This window comes from Lepidochelys kempii, chromosome 7 (assembly GCF_965140285.1).
Source record: "Lepidochelys kempii isolate rLepKem1 chromosome 7, rLepKem1.hap1, whole genome shotgun sequence".
NCBI lineage: Eukaryota > Metazoa > Chordata > Testudines > Cheloniidae > Lepidochelys > Lepidochelys kempii.
In genome coordinates this window covers 49,966,477-49,984,174 of record NC_136386.1, presented here as the reverse complement: position 1 = coordinate 49,984,174, position 17,698 = coordinate 49,966,477, and the positions used below count along the sequence as shown (strand labels likewise).

At 54.6% G+C, this 17,698-nt stretch overlaps 1 protein-coding gene across 1 annotated transcript in view; it reads right to left on the bottom strand.

The window, feature by feature from the left end:
- Nucleotides 1–17,698, bottom strand: part of CAMKV (CaM kinase like vesicle associated) — a 56,354-nt gene that overhangs the window by 23,631 nt on the left and 15,025 nt on the right. Inside the window, exon 2 of the mRNA XM_073352618.2 lies at nucleotides 5,985–6,093. Coding sequence (XP_073208719.1) covers nucleotides 5,985–6,079 — 95 coding nt within the window. The 5' untranslated portion in view covers nucleotides 6,080–6,093. The remainder of the gene's footprint in view (nucleotides 1–5,984; nucleotides 6,094–17,698) is intronic.

Sequence of the window (17,698 nt, the reverse complement as noted above, 5' to 3'; positions counted from 1 at the left end):
TACACCAGCCAGCTGAGAGCAACCAGCTGAGGGAACTCAAAGCCTGGTGACTCCCACAGGGGTGTCACAAACTGGAGCAGGGGTCCTTAGAGAGACTCCTGGGATATTCTGCCCAGCTTCCACCAGCAGCCATCCCTGGTGTCGGTCGGCCCCAGCAGCAACCACACCACTACCATGAGCATCACTGCCATATTGTTACCAATCTCGCCCCTGCATTGGCACCGTCACCCAGTCACCCCCTGCACTGGCACCAACTTCATTATCCCCTGCTCCTGCTCCCAGCCCTGTAGCCAGGTCCACGCTATCACTTCTTTGCCCACGGGGCGGTCTCCATTGCTACGGTGTTCCTGCTCCCGCCCCATGCCCTTGATCATACCAACTGGGAGGTGGGCACACATAAAAAGAGGAGAGTGTTGCGTCTTTTACGTGTCACACAACGACTGTAACATGCAGGAACCGCACGGGCACGGTGGGGTCCAAATAACCACAGTTATCAACCACACACAATATGCCAGGCCTAGCCACACATTCACACTACAGCTCTGGCAGGGGGCACGCGGGCTCAAACACAGAAGACAGCAAGGCCCACTACAGGGCTTGCTAGCTATTTAAAGGGATACTGCGCACAGGTGCGGAGTTTTGTTTTTGTCAGTGGGTGCTTGCTCCTCTCCAAGGGTGAAAGTAAGTTAGAAGACTTACCGGTACGCCGGAGTCCTGAGCAGGGGGCGTGGCCTCAACCAGAAGGGACGTGGCCTTAACCGGAAGAGGCAGGGCCTTAAATCCCTGGGAACTTTAAATCACCCCTGACCTACCAGCTGCAGAGGCAGCTGGGAGCCCCAGGGCTCGGGGGTGATTTAAAGGGCCCAGGGCTCCAGCTGCCACTACCGCAGCGGAGCCCTGGGCCCTTTAAATCACTGAGGAGCTCTGAGGCTCCTGGCTGCCACCGCTACCCCGGGGCTCTGGACTCTGGCAGAGCTTTAAAGGGCCTGGGGCTCCACTGTGGTAGAGCCCTGAGCCCTTTAAATCCCCGCCTGAGCCCTGTTGCCCGAGCCCTGGGATAGCGGCGGCCGGGCTCTGTTGGGAATTTAAAGGGCTCCGGGGCTCCAGCCGCCACTACCATCCTGGACCTTTAAATCCCCTCCAGAGCCCCACCACCACTACCCCAGGGCTTCAGCAGCAGGGCTCAGGTGCGGATTTAAAGGGCCGGGCGGTAGCGGCGTCTAGAGCTCCAGGGCCCTTTAAATCCCCGCCTGAGCCCCGCCGCCGCCACTACCCCAGGGCTTCAGCAGCAGGACTCAGGCGGAGATTTAAAGGGCTTGGGGCTCCGGCAGCTGCTACCGCCCCGGCCCTTTAAATCCCCTCCCAAGCCCCGCCACTGCTACCCTAGGGCTTTGGCAGCAGGACTCCGGTGGGGATTTAAAGAGCCGGGGAAGTAGCAGTGTCTGGAGCTCCGGGACCCTTTAAATCCCCGCCTGCCGCTGCTACCCCAAGGCTTTAAATTGCTGTCTGGGAAAGCCGGTCCCAGGACGGTGCACCGGCTCTTACTGGTACTCCGTACCAGGGCGTACTGGCTTACTTTCACCTCCGCTCCTCTCTGACCCCTACCCACTCCATGCAAGCAGCGGGCAGGGCCTCAAAGGGAAGAGGCTGAGTGGGGGCGGGAGCTCAGGTGGGGCCTCAGAAACAAAGAGGCCAAGCGGGGGCAGGGCCTCTGGGTGGAGCAGCAGGCCGGCCTCAGTCCAGGCACCGGGGACCACAAAAGATTAATCAGGCCCTGCAGGTGCTGAGCACTCCGTATTTTTTTTTTCAGTGGGTGCTTGAGCCCCGGAACACCCACAGAGTCAGTGCCTAGGATACCATGGTATTACCGCCTAATATACTCTAAATATCTCTCCCCCTTCAGTCTGAAAAAGGACATAACGTAGTTACTAATGCAGGACTATCAAAGCTACTCTTATTCCATGTGCAGCATGCTGCATGTCCAGTCTGAGCGGAGGATGACGACTTCTCTCTAGCTAGCAGCTCACAGGCAGCACAGCAGGATTTGGAACAGCAGCTGTATTTCTTGTGCAGCTGTCTCAGCAACATCTCCCTGCTCTGTAGCGCCAGGGTCACCTGCAGACTCACTGGTGCTATCACAAGTCACCATCTGTGGTTGTATTGTAGGCTCAATATTTTCAACAGGTGTAAAACTTCCTGCTGAACCTGTGCTCAAAAGCTAGTTTCTGGGTCTTCTCTAGGACATGTTTGGTGCCACTTCTACCTGTTAAGGCATGGGACCAGTCTGTGACACAATCACTCCAGGTTTCCACCAATTGTCTTGATCGTCTCTTACTACGACTTTTTCTCCCACGTGAAAGCTGTGTGTTCATCTGTGGCCATTTGATCACATTGTTTCTTGTGAACTCCCTCTACAGATCAGGCTTTAAGAAGTCCAGGTGTTATCTTAAATTATGTCCCCAAAACATCCTCGCTGGTGTCTGATTTGTAGCAGCATGAGGTGCATTCCTATAGGCAAATAGAAAATTTGCAGTCTTGTGTTGTAAGCTACCCTTATCCAGGGTCATAGCATGGATCACTTGCTAGAATGTCTAGACAAACCTTTCCACTAATCCATCTGTGGCAGGTTGGGAAGGAGCTGATGTGGCATCTTTGTTCTTTTGACAAACAACTGAAACTCTTTGGATGTGAATGGAGTTCTGTTGTCACTCACAATATCCCAGCCTCGAAAACAAGCTGGGTCATCATCCGAGACTGCTATGTCATGAAATATGTGGCAGAATGCAGGTAAAACAGAGCAGGGGATATACAATTCTCCCCCAAGGACTTCAGTCACAAAATTAATTAACCCAGAGTGTCATCAGCATGGAAGCATGTCCTCTGGAATGGTGGCCGAAGCATGAAGGGGCATACGAATGTTTAGCATATCTGACACGTAAATGCAGGCTACAAAAGTGCCATGCAAATGCCTGTTCTCACTTTCTGGTGACAATGTAAATAAGAAGAGGGCAGCATTATCTCCGTAAATGTAAACCAACTTGTTTGTTTTAGCGATTGGCTGAAGGAGAAGTAGAACTGAGTCGATTTGTAGGCTCTGAAGTTTTACATTGTTTTGTTTTTGAGTGCAGTTATGTAACAAAAAAAAAATCTACATTTGTAAGTTGCATTTTCACGACAAAGAGATTGCACTACAGTACTTGAATGAGGTGAATTGAAAAATACTATTTCATCATTTTTACAGTGCAAATATTTATAATAAAAATATACACTTTGATCTCAATTACAAACACAGAATACAATATATATGAAAATGTAGAAAAATATCCAAAATATGTAATAAATTTTAATTGGTATTCTACTGTTTAACAGTGCGATTAAAACTATGATTAATCACGATTCATTTTAAATCGCGATTAATTTTTTTGAGTTAATTGCGTGAGTTAACTGCGATCAATCAACGGCCCTACTTAAGACTTGTCTTGTGATTTATACAAACCAGCTTTGTCCATGGCACTGTAAGGATCACGCCTGGGATGTGGGTTATTGGGCCTATGGTCAGAGCCATAGGGGTGGCCAGGCCTGGAGGTTAGAGCGGAAATGGGCTGGCGTGAAGAATCAGGACCACAGGCTGCTCCGGGACATAGTTGAAAGCAGAGCCATAGGTCGGAGCCAGGGTCCAGAAGCCAAAAAACAAAGCTGATGGGCGAGCTGGAGATGTGCCTGGGGAGAGGAGCTGGAGTCCAGAGCCAGGGGTGTCAAATACAGAGAAGGGCAGGAACTGGGCCAGGAGCAGGACCAAATGCAGCTGCAGACAGGGAAGGCGCTGAGCAACCACAAGCACAGGCTGTGGCAGGGTCAAGCAGTAGCTAGCTCCATTCCACCACCAGTCGGGAAGTGCCGTCAACTGGGCAGCCCCTGCTAGAGTCCGCTGTATCCACTGTCTTGTCTGACCCTGCTGCAGCTGGCTCCCTGACAAATGCGTCCATGCTGTGCAGCTGAATCTTGGAAAGGTTTCCATTTCTTCCTTTTTGCTCTCAGCCTCTGCTCAGCCACCATCACATGGGACTTTGTGGGGGCCTCATGCCCATGCTCTCGTCCTCGTGAGATGGAGTACCAGCCATGCCCTGTGGCACCTGCTCCAGGGCTCCCTGCCAAACAGCAAATGCGGCCATTATTGCAAACACCAGCCAGTTAGACTGAAATAAGCCCTTGTATGTGATAATTGTGAGGTTCTTCTTGGCACTGCCTCCAGCCTCCATTTGTAGGCAGGCTTGGACGAAGTCGGTCCTGAAGAAATGCTGCTCACTGGCTAACGAGGCAAAGACAGCCTCCATTTGAGTCCAGGGACACTGATCTGCATGCAGCAATGGCTAAGGATAATCTTGAAATCATACCAGTTCCAGACACCTCAATTCATTTCACTGCTGGCTCTCTCAGGAGCTCCTTGGCTGGAACTCCAGCACCCTCAAAGAGTGGAAATTCTGCCTCTCCCTTTGGCCGTGTCTCCAAAGGTACCGGGTGAGCTTTGCACAACTCCCAAATCGCTCGCTCTCTTCCAGCTTCCTCATTTGTTTCCCGATGCCATCAGCTGCCTTGTCCCAAAGTTCCGCTTGTTTGCGTGTCAGTCTGGAGCTCCGCAGTTCTTTACCGCTGCAGGGGTGTGTTTGTGTTGCCATGGCAGGCCAGCTGAATCTCTCAAACAATGCAGGACCCTCACACTTCACAACATAGAGATTTAGCAGCTGCTCGTTACAGATAGATGTTACCTTCCCTGTAATAATGCCCAGGGGAGAGAGGGTTTCTCTTTATATTTTCTAGTTACACAGAGATTTTCTGCTCTCTGATAACCACACTGTGAAATCCCAGTCACAGCAGAGCCTCGATCCAGCTCCATTTTGTATCTTACCCTTCCCATTGGAAAGAAATCCAAATAACCCTTCATTTATTGTATTCTAAATGTAAGTAACTGTAGAGATGCTGCAGTGGTTGTCATACTGTGGGTTGGGACCCAAAGTGGGTCCTGACCCCATTTTAATGTCTCACTGCAGCCTGGGACTGAAGCCTGGTCCAAGTCCAATTACCCATGCAGTAATTTTTGTTGTCAGAAGGGGTCGTGGTGCAATGAAGTTTAATATAGCATTCTCCACAGTCTCCCTGTTATCATCTGCAATGCTGAACTCCTCGGGGATGGCCCTTAGAGGGATGGGGTGTGCTTTTTGCAATCCCCAGCACATTTCCTACATTCACCCCAATTTCTTGCAGTTTCTCCAGGGTTTGTCCCTGACCCAACTACCATTTGCATTGTGCGGCTGTTTGTCGCATGGACACACAGTCCTTGAGCATTGCTCACACTGTGCTTTCTTCTTGACCCACAGTTTATTTGTTGTATGGATCAAATGGAGCTGTTGCAGCTCCCTGGCATCTATCATAGCTACACACAGTAGATACAGAAATTTCTGGTGTGTGTTTTAGGTCAAGCCAGCATCACTGGGTGTTTTTGGCTTGCTTCAGTGTGTGTACCATACACTAACTGGCCCCTTAATGCATCATTTCAACTCTCTGAAGCCTGGTAACACTGAGCCTTGAGCCAGCCCCATATTCACAACATTTCTCAGCTTCTTTTTGATTCCTTTTGTAACAGCGGAAACACTTGGTGCTCACCGATGGCTGGGGGCGGGGTGTATTGTTGGCTGAATTTCCACAATTGCAGCAAACATTTTCTCTGTGAGATTAGTAGGGGCTGGTAAGCTGTGCAGCAGATCCTACATTTTAGCCCCCTTTACATTTAGTAAATCTGCCACTTCTGTCTTCCCAGTGATACTGTTATAGATGATCTACTATTCCAGTCTCTCAATCTAGGTGAGCCATAAAGGAATACCACCCACTTCCTACACACTACAAAAGGGATGGGAGAGTGTAAGCAATGGAGACAGCAGAGCAAGAGGTGTGGGGGAGAGGGCGGGTAGCATCCGGTTCATACTCACGTTTTGATGACCTGTCCCAGGTCATATCTGTCAGTCACCTCAGATGGCTGGTTGTAATCTTTCTTGTCTCCCAGGGTGACGCAGCCAAACGGCATTGCCGGGTCTGGTGCTGGAAGGCAAAGAAGCAGAGAGTTAGATTTCCATATTTTGAGGGAGTTTTGCATGAACCTGCCACTTGGCCCTGTTGCTTTACTCCTTGCCTTCCTGGTTCTAGGCATGCTCAGGGACACACATGGTTGCTGAGACTCCATCCCTGGTTTTTTAAGTAGCATTCATGCTACCGCTAAGGATTTACTCCCTTTGCATTAGTCTCCTTATTTCATTGACATTTTCCTTTCTGAAGCTTGGTGTCAAGGTCACATTTGGTGTCCTCCCCACCCCTGAGAGTGTCAAACCTAATTCTGTTGTGTGGTCACTGTAACTTAGTGGCTCTGCTACTGTCACTTCTTGAATTAACTCCTCTGTGTTAGCGAGATCAGTCGTTCTCCTTGTGAGCTTTAGCCTGAGCTGGTCCATGAAGTGACTACTTAACACATTGAGAAATGGTTTTCCTAATCTTGGTTCCATTTTCCCAGTTGCTAAGTGGGTAGCTGAGATCCTCTTTGTTTCCATTTTGTCAGACTTCGCTGCCTTGTTGATCTCTCTCAGCACTGTGCACTCAATTTCCTGTTCTTGGTGCTAGCACCATTACAATTAAGGCTCAAACTAAACTTACTGCATAACAACTGATTTTTCTGAGTGCTCAGAAATCCATATCCAAACTCCGATTGCCTAGAAATGTGCTGTGCCTCAGCAGTGCTCACGGCAGGTGGTCCAAATCCAGGCTAACGTTGAGCCCGGGGTTCCCAAGACATGCCTGAAATTATCGCATTACAGCAAAATGTTTAGGGTTTTTATAAAAATTTTTGCACCCACCTGGGGTTCAAACTATTGCCCTGATCCTGCCCTGCATTGATCACAGCTGGTGTCTGGCACCTCCTTGGGAAAGCAACATTTCCAATGTGCGGTGGAGTGGGAGTTAGATCCCCCAGGCAGCTCATGTCTGGGGAACAAGCCAAGGAGAGTGGTTGGAGTGCGGTCCGCAGGACTGCTGGTCAGCAGGGGGCAAAAGACACAGCTGCCCTAGAGTCACAGAGCAGCTCACAGCAACAGGAGACAGCTACATGTTGGCAGGAAGTTCAAGTCCTGTCCTCTGCAGATTTCTGAGCTTGTCAGCTGTGCCAATTCCATCAGGGTGGGGGCAGTGTCACAGGGCTTCTTTCGCTTGGGAGCAAAGCTTTTTCATTAAGGACTGATCTTTCCCAGCACTCTAAAATCCATATGCACAGTAAGATTGTTCTGAAAGCTGCTTCCTCAGGGCCGGAGGTGGAGCAAGTGCTGCTGAGTGAGGGCTGGGCTGGCCTGGAGCCGGTTTGCGGCTGGCTGCACTCAACGCCCCAAAAGGGCACCGTGCACCGCCACCCCCCTGTGAGTGGGCATTAACGCAGTTTTGGGGCAGTGGCTGTAGTTCCATTCTCAGCCCTGGGACTCGTGTCCCAGGCAGAACCAGCAACATGAGCCTCTGCTCTCTAGGTGTTGGTCACATGAGCTTCTATGGCATCCTTTAGGCACAGTGCTGCTCCCCCCCACTCCAGCCTTTCAGCTTCCCACCCTGTACCACACCCCCGAAGTGTCCCCTGCCCCATGCTCTCTGGCTTCTCTGGCCCCTGTGTCCCTCACCCTCCATCCCCCAGCTGCCTTGGATTAGAATTTTGGCCTCCTGAGCATGCTAGCCCCCACTACCAGTGCTGTCAAGGGGCCCCAGCCTAGTGGATTCAGCACCCTCCAGCCCCATTTCTTAGCCCTGTCTGCCCTCCCATCACTGATCCTGGCTGGCGCTACCAGACAGAGCCTGAGGGAATCCCATTGAAGCAACTGGGCAGCATTTGTGCCACCTCCAACTGCTGCTGGCCAACCCCACATGCAGCATTTCTCTAGTAGAGTCCCAGATCCCCCCCCCCAAATCCTGCAGCAGAGAGGGGTGCTGGGTAGGGAGAGGGGCTATAGATGGAGGCTGTGCGGCGTGAACCCCACCAGGCCCTGCCAGCTCCCAGCAGGTGATGCCATTCAGTCATTTGAACAAGCTTTATATCCTCCCATTGGAATAAGCAGCATGCCCCTGCAGACCCACAGCGAGATCCTCCAGCCCCCAGGCACCAGCGAGACATGCCCCGCCTCAGCGAGATTCTCCAGCCCCCATGCACCAGCGAGATCCCTCCCACCCAGACCAGCAAGTTCTCACAGGGAACAGTTACCAGGGTGACCAGAAGGGCAGCTATGCTGTGTCACAGCTGTGCATCCCCCATCAGTTTTATAGGGTCCCCCTCTGGTCCTGGTCCATGAGGCCAGGACTCTGTCAGGCCCCAGCTCCCTTCTCTGGAGGGCCCCAGTTCAATCACCTAGAGACACTGATGGGCCAGGGCACCACCCATGGCTCTGGCTGTAACAGACCTTGCCACTGGGGGGCCCTGCACCGTTTCAGGGGCTGGGGTTCAAACCAGGGCCAAGTCCACACTTACATGATGGGCTCCACCTTGGGGGATCAAACCAGGGTTCTCTGGAGCTCCCAGCTGGAGCTGAAGAGATGGGGGCTGTACCCGACTCACATCCTCTGGGGTTGAGGCGCAGAGGGGGATGCGTCACCCATGTGGACCTCAGGGGGCTTATGCACCCCATGCTCTATTCTAAGGGTTATGGTGACCACAGCCACTCTGGGATTGCAGCTGAAGGAGCAGCTGGCCATGTGTCCCTGCTCACTGTGCGCCAACAGCCCCACACAGGAGTCTGTGCAGGTAACTCAGCATGCAGTGGGCACCCTCCCACAATGCTGGGCCTGTGCTGTTCCCTGAGCGCCCTGGGGAGAACGTGGGACTAAAACCAGCAGCACCCTGGCTAACAAGGGACAGACAAGGAGGGAAGGCCCAGAAGGGGCAGGATTGAAACGTATCCAAATTGGTGCTTCTCCCCAGGAGCTCCACAGCCTTTGGACCTTCAGACCACTCCCTCTGGTCCTTAGGGTGAAAGCACAGCACAGTGCCCTGCTGCTGGGCTGTGTCGTTGTGCCCCATGGCAGAGCTGTGTCGCAGAGGGCCCAGGAGCTACTGGGGGCTGGGATCAGAGCTGCAGGGGGATGGGGATGCAGGCACTGGCTACAGCTCTTGCTGTGTCACATGCACATTGCAGGAGTGCCCAGAGCCCTGCCAGGATACAGGCCCCACAGTGCCAGGTTCTGCACAGACACCAGGAGACCCAGCCTGGCCCTGCAGTGCTCCCAATCCAAGTGACATGCTAAGGATGCAGAGAGAGGCATAGGCGCCAACTTCTCCTGGCGCCAGTAGGCGCTCACACCCCCGCCCACCCTGGCCCTGCCCCCACCCCTTCCCCACCCCGCCCCATTCCAACCCCTTCCCCAAAGTCCCTGCCCCAACCCCGCTCCCTCCCTACCCCATTGGACTCCTTCCCCAAATCCCTGCCCCGGCCCCACCTCTTCCCCGCCTCCTCCCCTAAGCATGCGGTGTTCCTGCTCCTCCCCCTCCCTCCCGGGGCTTGTTACACTGCAAAACAGCTGTTTTGTGGCGGCAAGCACTGGGAGGAGAAGTAGGAATGGCACATTCAGGGGAGGAGGTGGAGGTGAGCTGGAGTGGAGAGCTGCCAGTGGGTTTTTCCCCTGGGTGCTCCAGCCCTGGAGCCTTGGAGCACCCACGGAGTCGGTGCCTGTGGAGAGAGGGACCAGCCCCCAGACCCACCATAGGGCAGGCAGGGCAAGGGACAGAGAGCTACATAAAAAACTCAGAAGCAGGGCTGAAGTCCAGCAGGAATCTGAAATCCAGGCCATAGTTTCCCTCTGACTGTCCAGCTCCAGCAAACTAGTCATTTAAAATATGGATAATACAAACAGGACTTGGATGCCTGAGCCCCTGGATTGCCCCCAGCGGGGCACCCCGCAGAGGGTGGGGAGGACAGGCCTGGATTCCTGAGCCCCTGAAACGGGCACTGGGTGCTGTACGGTGTGCGTCGGGTGACTAGACAGCAAATGTGAAAAATCGGGACGGGGGTGGGGGGTAATAGGAGCCTATATAAGAAAAAGACCCCAAAATCAGGACTGTCCCTATAAAATCGGTACATCTGGTCACCCTAGGTGTGCACTGGCTCAGGGATGGGCAGAGAGGCCTGCACTGGGTGAGGCAACTGTTCCATTAGCGGTTCTCAGGCTGCATCGGGAACCCAGAGCTGGCACACAGGGCGGGGATTACACTCCAGGGAAGTGACCAACAATGCAGCACACTGGGATTTTAGGCACCATGGGTCTCCGGAGGCGGGGGCGGTGGAGGAGGAAAGAGGGCAGGGACGGCCCTGCAGGCTGACTGGGGCTAAGGCTCCTGGCACAGTGATTCCCAGCCCAGAGCCCCAGGAGGGGGCCCTGCTCCTGAGGGGGCCCAGAGCCCTGGATGCATTGGTGGCAGGTGGCCCTTGCCCTGTGGGCCTGAAGCACAAGTTGGGGGTTGCTGCAGTTACTGCTGGACTGCAGCTGCCCCAGGGCTGCCTCCAGCAATGGTCAACCTGATTCCCTTCCCCTGCCCCCAGTCTATAGTCTACTTCACACCACCAGAACGAGAAGGGGGATGGGGCCCCAGGCTTGGGCTGCCTCCTGCTTCTATTGAAGCCAACAGTGAAGCCCAGCAGATTAGCAAGGGGGCTGGAGTGTGCATCTCTGTACAAGAACCACTTTGCCTGCTGCAGAAATACGGCCACTGCTGGGGCGGGCCACCCCACTGTCAACAGCCATGCAGCACAGCAGCTCAGGCCAGGAAGGGCAGAGGAGCCAGTATCCAATGGGCAGACGGAATTCAGGATTCATGCCGTCACCCAGACTGAATGTGGCCTGGATGCCACAGCTCCAGAAAACAGCAACCCCCTGCTGCCCAGCAATGGGGTCAGCCCCACCTGAGGGGAGAGTGCGACCCAGCAGAGCCACCCGCCCCCTCCCTGCAGCACAGCTTCCCCCAGCACGGTGCAGTGCAATGGGATCAGTGCTGACACCACCACCCCGGCTCTCCGTTGCCCCTCAACGCACTGCGGTTCCACCCTGCAGAGCCCTACATGCAGAGCCGCCACAACGGCCCACAGCGTGGCAGGATCATATGCCCAGGGTTACGTGGCATTCTGCCCTGCAGAGCTGCACTGCCCCAGTTGCTGCGACTGGCGGCGTGCTGGACCCAGCCCTGCACTGGCGACGGCCCTACCCAGTTGGGAATGGCAATGCCCAGTGTGAGCCCGAGAGGCAGCAAGCCCAAACCCTGCCCTGGGGATGGCCATGCGGAACCCTGGAGCCCCAGAGCACTGCATGCACAAAGCCCAGGGGCAGCACCCACCCCAAACCCTGCACAGTCTCAGTGCCCTTGGGGCAGGGACTCTCACTGGGCACAGCCCCCAAATCAAGGGGGGGTGGCCCCTTGTGCTTTTACTTCCCTCTCTCCTGCACACAGCGGGCCAAGGAACTGGGAGGAGCAGAGGAGCTGGGCTGGGGTCTCTACACCTGTTAGCTGGAGGCATGTGGGGAGTGCAGAGCTTGCTGCTCTGGGTACCAGGCACTGAGCCTGTTGCTATGGCAATGGGAATTGTACAAGCAGGATAAAGGCAAGTCCATGAGGAAGGGGCAAGGCCAGTCTGAAACACCCTGTTAAAAGGGGTAACGGTGGTGGGGGGGGGTCTGAGATGCTCTGTTGGCAGAGGAGGGGCAGGAGGAGGGTCTGAGACGCCCTATTAGCAGGGGAGGGGGTGGTCTCTGGGCTGCGGGATTCACTACAGAGGCTGCTGGACACAGACAGACCCTGTGGTTCTCCCAAGGGCTCTGGTTCCCAGCCAGTGCTGCCCTGTGTCACCACTAGGGGGCTCCCCACAGCCCAGCCAGGCTACATGGTATAGAGGCATGGCCGCAGGTGCTGGTGAGGCAGTTGGCCCAGATCAGCACCATCTGCTCCCGAGGCCAAGCCAGTGGTTGCCCAGTGCTGCAGCAGGGCACCTGGGCTGCCTGGTGCTGGGGCAAGGGAGCAGGGCATCATGGTTAAAGCAGCCTCCTTACTGCCCTGAGAAGGCAGGGCATGGAGAAGTGGCCAGGCAGAGAGGTGCCTGGGTCAGGGCTCAAGGAGGGCCTTTCCCTGCAGCAGGATGGGCCGGGTGGCAGAGAGCCCTGGTCAAAATGTGCAAGGTAGTTTCCAAGTCCATTGCGCCTCACCCTGCCCATGGAGGGCCCCAGGCACAGATCCCTGGTGCCTGGAAGCCTCACGCCTCTCAGCTGCCACTGCCCAGAGCCCTGAGCTGAGTGGGGCAGTGCAAGTGTCTCAGTGCCCAGCTGGCGCATCTGGGTGGTGCAGGGAGTAGCACCAAGGGCACTCGGGCACCACAGGGCGCTGCAAGACGGATTCCCCCAACTTCCTCCAGCCAGAGGCAGGCCCTATGGGGAATGAGGCGGGACAGGGTGTGGCACTGGTCCCCGTCTGTGCTGAGAGCCAGGGGCTGACTCAAAGCATGAGGGGCCTAGCCAGCCGGCCTGCTGCAGATACAGTGCAGCTGGGTCTCATCCCTAGACATTGTGGGGGGAGCAGAGCTGTGGGCCACCGGGCCCCCAGAGACTCAAAGCCATGGGGGGGAAGCCAGCAAGATTGCAGGGGAGGGCACATGCATGGGCACATGCATGACTGGCCCAAGGAGCTGTGACTCCCCACAGCGGTACAGGAGAGGGAGGAAGGCGAGGGCTGCCGGACAGGGAGGGATGGAAAGGAAGGCCAGAGAGGAGGGCTGGCAGGGAAGCTCCAGTTCCCCCTGTGGGCCTCTCTGCAGTATCCGGGCAGTGCCAGGCAGCCCCCTCTCCGACGGGACGGAGCTTTGTGCCTGCACTGGCTGCACCTTGGGACTGGAGAGAGAGAGTAGGCAGAGCCCACCTGAATGCAGGGGAGACTTAGATGTACTGTGCTGAGGGAGGCCAGGCCTTGGAGCCCTGAGAGTTTCCTATGCTGTGTTCAGACATTCAATAAACACTCCTGTTTCACACTAGCTGAGAGTTGCTCCGGTCTAGAGTATAGGGTTGTATTATTGTGCTGTAGTGATGGGAGTCTGCTATAGACCACCGGACCAGGGGGATGAGGTAGATGAGGCTTTCTTCCGGCAGCTCATGGAAGCTACTAGATCGCATGCCCTGACTCTCATGGGTGACTTTAATTTTCCTGATATCTGCTGGGAGAGCAATACAGCGGTGCATAGACAATCCAGGAAGTTTTTGGAAAGCGTAGGGGACAATTTCCTGGCACAAGTGCTAGAGGAGCCAACTAGGGGGGGCGCTTTTCTTGACCTGCTGCTCACAAACCGGGTAGAATTAGTGGGGGAAGCAAAAGTGGATGGGAATCTGGGAGGCAGTGACCATGAGTTGGTTGAGTTCAGGATCCTGACGCAGGAAAGAAAGGTAAGCAGCAGGATACGGACCCTGGACTTCAGGAAAGCAGACTTTGACTCCCTCAGGGAACGGATGGCCAGGATCCCCTGGGGGACTAACTTGAAGGGGAAAGGAGTCCAGGAGAGCTGGCTGTATTTCAAGGAATCCCTGTTGAGGTTACAGGGACAAACCATCCCGATGAGTCGAAAGAATAGTAAATATGGCAGGCGACCAGCTTGGCTTAATGGTGAAATCCTAGCGGATCTTAAACATAAAAAAGAAGCTTACAAGAAGTGGAAGGTTGGACATATGACCAGGGAAGAGTATAAAAATATTGCTTGGGCATGTAGGAATGATATCAGGAGGGCCAAATCGCACCTGGAGCTGCAGCTAGCCAGAGATGTCAAGAGTAACAAGAAGGGTTTCTTCAGGTATGTTGGCAACAAGAAGAAAGCCAAGGAATGTGTGGGCCCCTTACTGAATGAGGGAGGCAACCTAGTGACAGAGGATGTGGAAAAAGCTAATGTACTCAATGCTTTTTTTGCCTCTGTTTTCACTAACAAGGTCAGCTCCCAGACTGCTGCGCTGGGCATCACAAAATGGGGCAGAGATGGCCAGCCCTCTGTGGAGATAGAGGTGGTTAGGGACTATTTAGAAAAGCTGGACGTGCACAAGTCCATGGGGCCGGACAAGTTGCATCCGAGAGTGCTGAAGGAATTGGCGGCTGTGATTGCAGAGCCATTGGCCATTATCTTTGAAAACTCATGGCGAACCGGGGAAGTCCCGGATGACTGGAAAAAGGCTAATGTAGTGCCCATCTTTAAAAAAGGGAAGAAGGAGGATTCTGGGAACTACAGGCCAGTCAGCCTCACCTCAGTCCCTGGAAAAATCATGGAGCAGGTCCTCAAAGAATCAATCCTGAAGCACTTGCATGAGAGGAAAGTGATCAGGAACAGCCAGCATGGATTCACCAAGGGAAGGTCATGCCTGACTAATCTAATCGCCTTTTATGATGAGATTACTGGTTCTGTGGATGAAGGGAAAGCAGTGGATGTATTGTTTCTTGACTTTAGCAAAGCTTTTGGCATGGTCTCCCACAGTATTCTTGTCAGCAAGTTAAGGAAGTATGGGCTGGATGAATGCACTATAAGGTGGGTAGAAAGCTGGCTAGATTGTCGGGCTCAACGGGTAGTGATCAATGGCTCCATGTCTAGTTGGCAGCCGGTATCAAGTGGAGTACCCCAAGGGTCGGTCCTGGGGCCAGTTTTGTTCAATATCTTCATAAATGATCTGGAGGATGGTGTGGATTGCACTCTCAGCAAATTTGCGGATGATACTAAACTGGGAGGAGTGGTAGATATGCTGGAGGGGAGGGTTAAGATACAGAAGGACCTAGACAAATTGGAGGATTGGGCCAAAAGAAATCTGATGAGGTTCAATAAGGATAAGTGCAGGGTCCTGCACTTAGGACGGAAGAACCCAATGCACCGCTACAGACTAGGGACCGAATGGCTAGGCAGCAGTTCTGCGGAAAAGGACCTAGGGGTGACAGTGGACGAGAAGCTGGATATGAGTCAACAGTGTGCCCTTGTTGCCAAGAAGGCCAATGGCATTTTGGGATGTATAAGTAGGGGCATAGCGAGCAGATCGAGGGACGTGATCGTTCCCCTCTATTCGACATTGGTGAGGCCTCATCTGGAGTACTGTGTCCAGTTTTGGGCCCCACACTTCAAGAAGGATGTGGATAAATTGGAGAGAGTCCAGCGAAGGGCAACAAATATGATTAGGGGACTGGAACACATGAGTTATGAGGAGAGGCTGAGGTAGCTGGGATTGTTTAGCCTGCAGAAGAGAAGAATGAGGGGGGATTTGATAGCTGCTTTCAACTACCTGAAAGGGGGTTCCAAAGAGGATGGCTCTAGACTGTTCTCAATGGTAGCAGATGACAGAACGAGGAGTAATGGTCTCAAGTTGCAATGGGGGAGGTTTAGATTGGATATTAGGAAAAACTTTTTCACTAAGAGGGTGGTGAAACACTGGAATGCGTTACCTAGGGAGGTGGTAGAATCTCCTTCCTTAGAGGTTTTTAAGGTCAGGCTTGACAAAGCCCTGGCTGGGATGATTTAACTGGGAATTGGTCCTGCTTCGAGCAGGGGGTTGGACTAGATGACCTTCAGGGGTCCCTTCCAACCCTGATATTCTATGATTCTATGATTCTATTGCCTCTGGGAGTTGACTCCCTGAGGGGGCCCATGGTGAGAGACAGGTGTGCTAAGGCTCAGAGAGGTGTGGTTCCAGGAGGCGGACGGGGTTAACCTGTGAGAGAGAGAGGACCCCTGAGAAGGACTGTCACACTGAAGGGGATTCCCACGAGGGACCATACAGGGCCAAGAGTGGGCATGACCTGGGAGTCCGTGACAGGGGCTAGGACAGGGTTGGGGCCCCACAGAACAGGACTGGCAGTGGTGGGACAAAGATGGGGTTGGGATCCCCTGGTGGGGGGTGGTTATGGAGGACAGGGATGGAGCCCCATAGAATAGGGCTGTTGCGGGGAGGACGAGGACCGGGTTGGGGTACCACAGAACAGGTCTGGCGGGGGCAGGACAAGGACTGGACTGGAGTCCTATAGAACATGACTGGTGGTGGTGGGATGAGGATAGCGTTGGCTGGGGTCCCACAGAACAGGAGTGGTGGGGGCGAGACGAGGATGGTGTTGGGGCCCCACGGAATAGGGCTTGTGGATGTGGGGGAGAACAAGGACAGGGGTCTCACAGAAGAGGAGTGGAAGGGGTGGGATGAGGATGGGGTTGGGGCCCCATAGAACAGGACTGGTGGGGGCAGGACAAGGACCAGGAGTGGAGGGCCCGGGAGTCCAGAGCGAGTGGACTCCCTGAGGGGGCCCATGGCAAGAGACAGGCGTGCTAAGGCTCAGGGAGGTGCGGTTCCAGGAGGTGGAGGGGCTTAACCCCTGGGGGAGAGAGTAGACCCCTGAGAAGAGCTGTCTCACTGAAGGGGGTTCTCCCCAGGGACTGTACAGGCCAAGAGTGGGCACAACCTGTGAGCCCGTGACAACCCGCATTTCCAGTGCAATGCTTGGTTTGCTTCCACTGGATGGCAGGGAAATGGAGGGTTGGGCAGCTTGGTACAGGCTAGCTGGGGCTGCAGGCAGCCAGGAGGGGTGGGGGACAGGGTGGGAAGGGACACAGGAGGAGCACATGGGAGGTGAGTGACTCTGCTCAATAACCTTGTATTGAATTTTAAATCACTGTCACTAGACTGAGCTGAACCATTCATACCTCCAAGCGATTGGCAAGGGCTGGCTGCAGATTCAGGCACCCGCCACTATGTCAGTGATGCTCGGGTGGGCACATTTCAAAGGCTTGAGAGCCAGAATCATCCTTTTCCAAAGAAATCTGTGATTCCGGGCCACGACTCTGCAGCAAAGGGATGGATTCTGTGGCCTCCTAGGGCTGCAGGCTCCCCAGGTCGCCCTGTGGCAAGCCTTTCCCCCGGAGCACTGAGTCCAGGCCTGGGCACCTTGCTTTCACGCGCTGCAGAAGGGCCAGAACTTCTCTGCCATGAAGGGGCTGAGCACTGATGAGGGATTTGGGGGCATTGCACCTATGTTCTGAAGGCAGCCCCACTGTGGCACTCAACTGCCAGACCCTGCTGTGCCCCACTCCAGGAAGCACTCAGCTGTTAGGCCACGCTGCAGTATTCTAAGGAACAGTGGCCAAGCTCTTGCTTCTCAGTATTTTCCAATCCTGGACTCCCACGGTGCCCACCTAGCAGGATGCTCGCCCCACCTCAGCATGGGATCCACACCATGTAACACTGGAAACAGGCAATTTAGGAGAATGTTAAGATTGCGAAGGGAGCCAGGACAAGCTGCAGGGTGTCAGGGCCCCATCAGATTGCAAATGCAGTGCCAACCACAACACTCTGTACCATAGGCGCTGACTCTCCCACACCCCCACAATAGGTACTCGACCTCTGCTCCACCATGAGGCCCCAGCCCTGCTCCGCCTCCTCCCCTGAGGCCCTGCCCTCACCCTGCCTCTTCCCATCCCCGCTCCACCCCTTTCCCTGAAGCCCCACTGTCACTCCGCCTCTTCCCGCCCCCGCTCCCCTGAGCCCCCACCCCAATGCCTCCCATCAGCTGCTTGCTGATCTGCTGGCCATCCTGGGGGCCTGCTGAACAGCTGATCGGCAGCCAGCCCTGGCCAAGAACCACTGTGACTGGTGG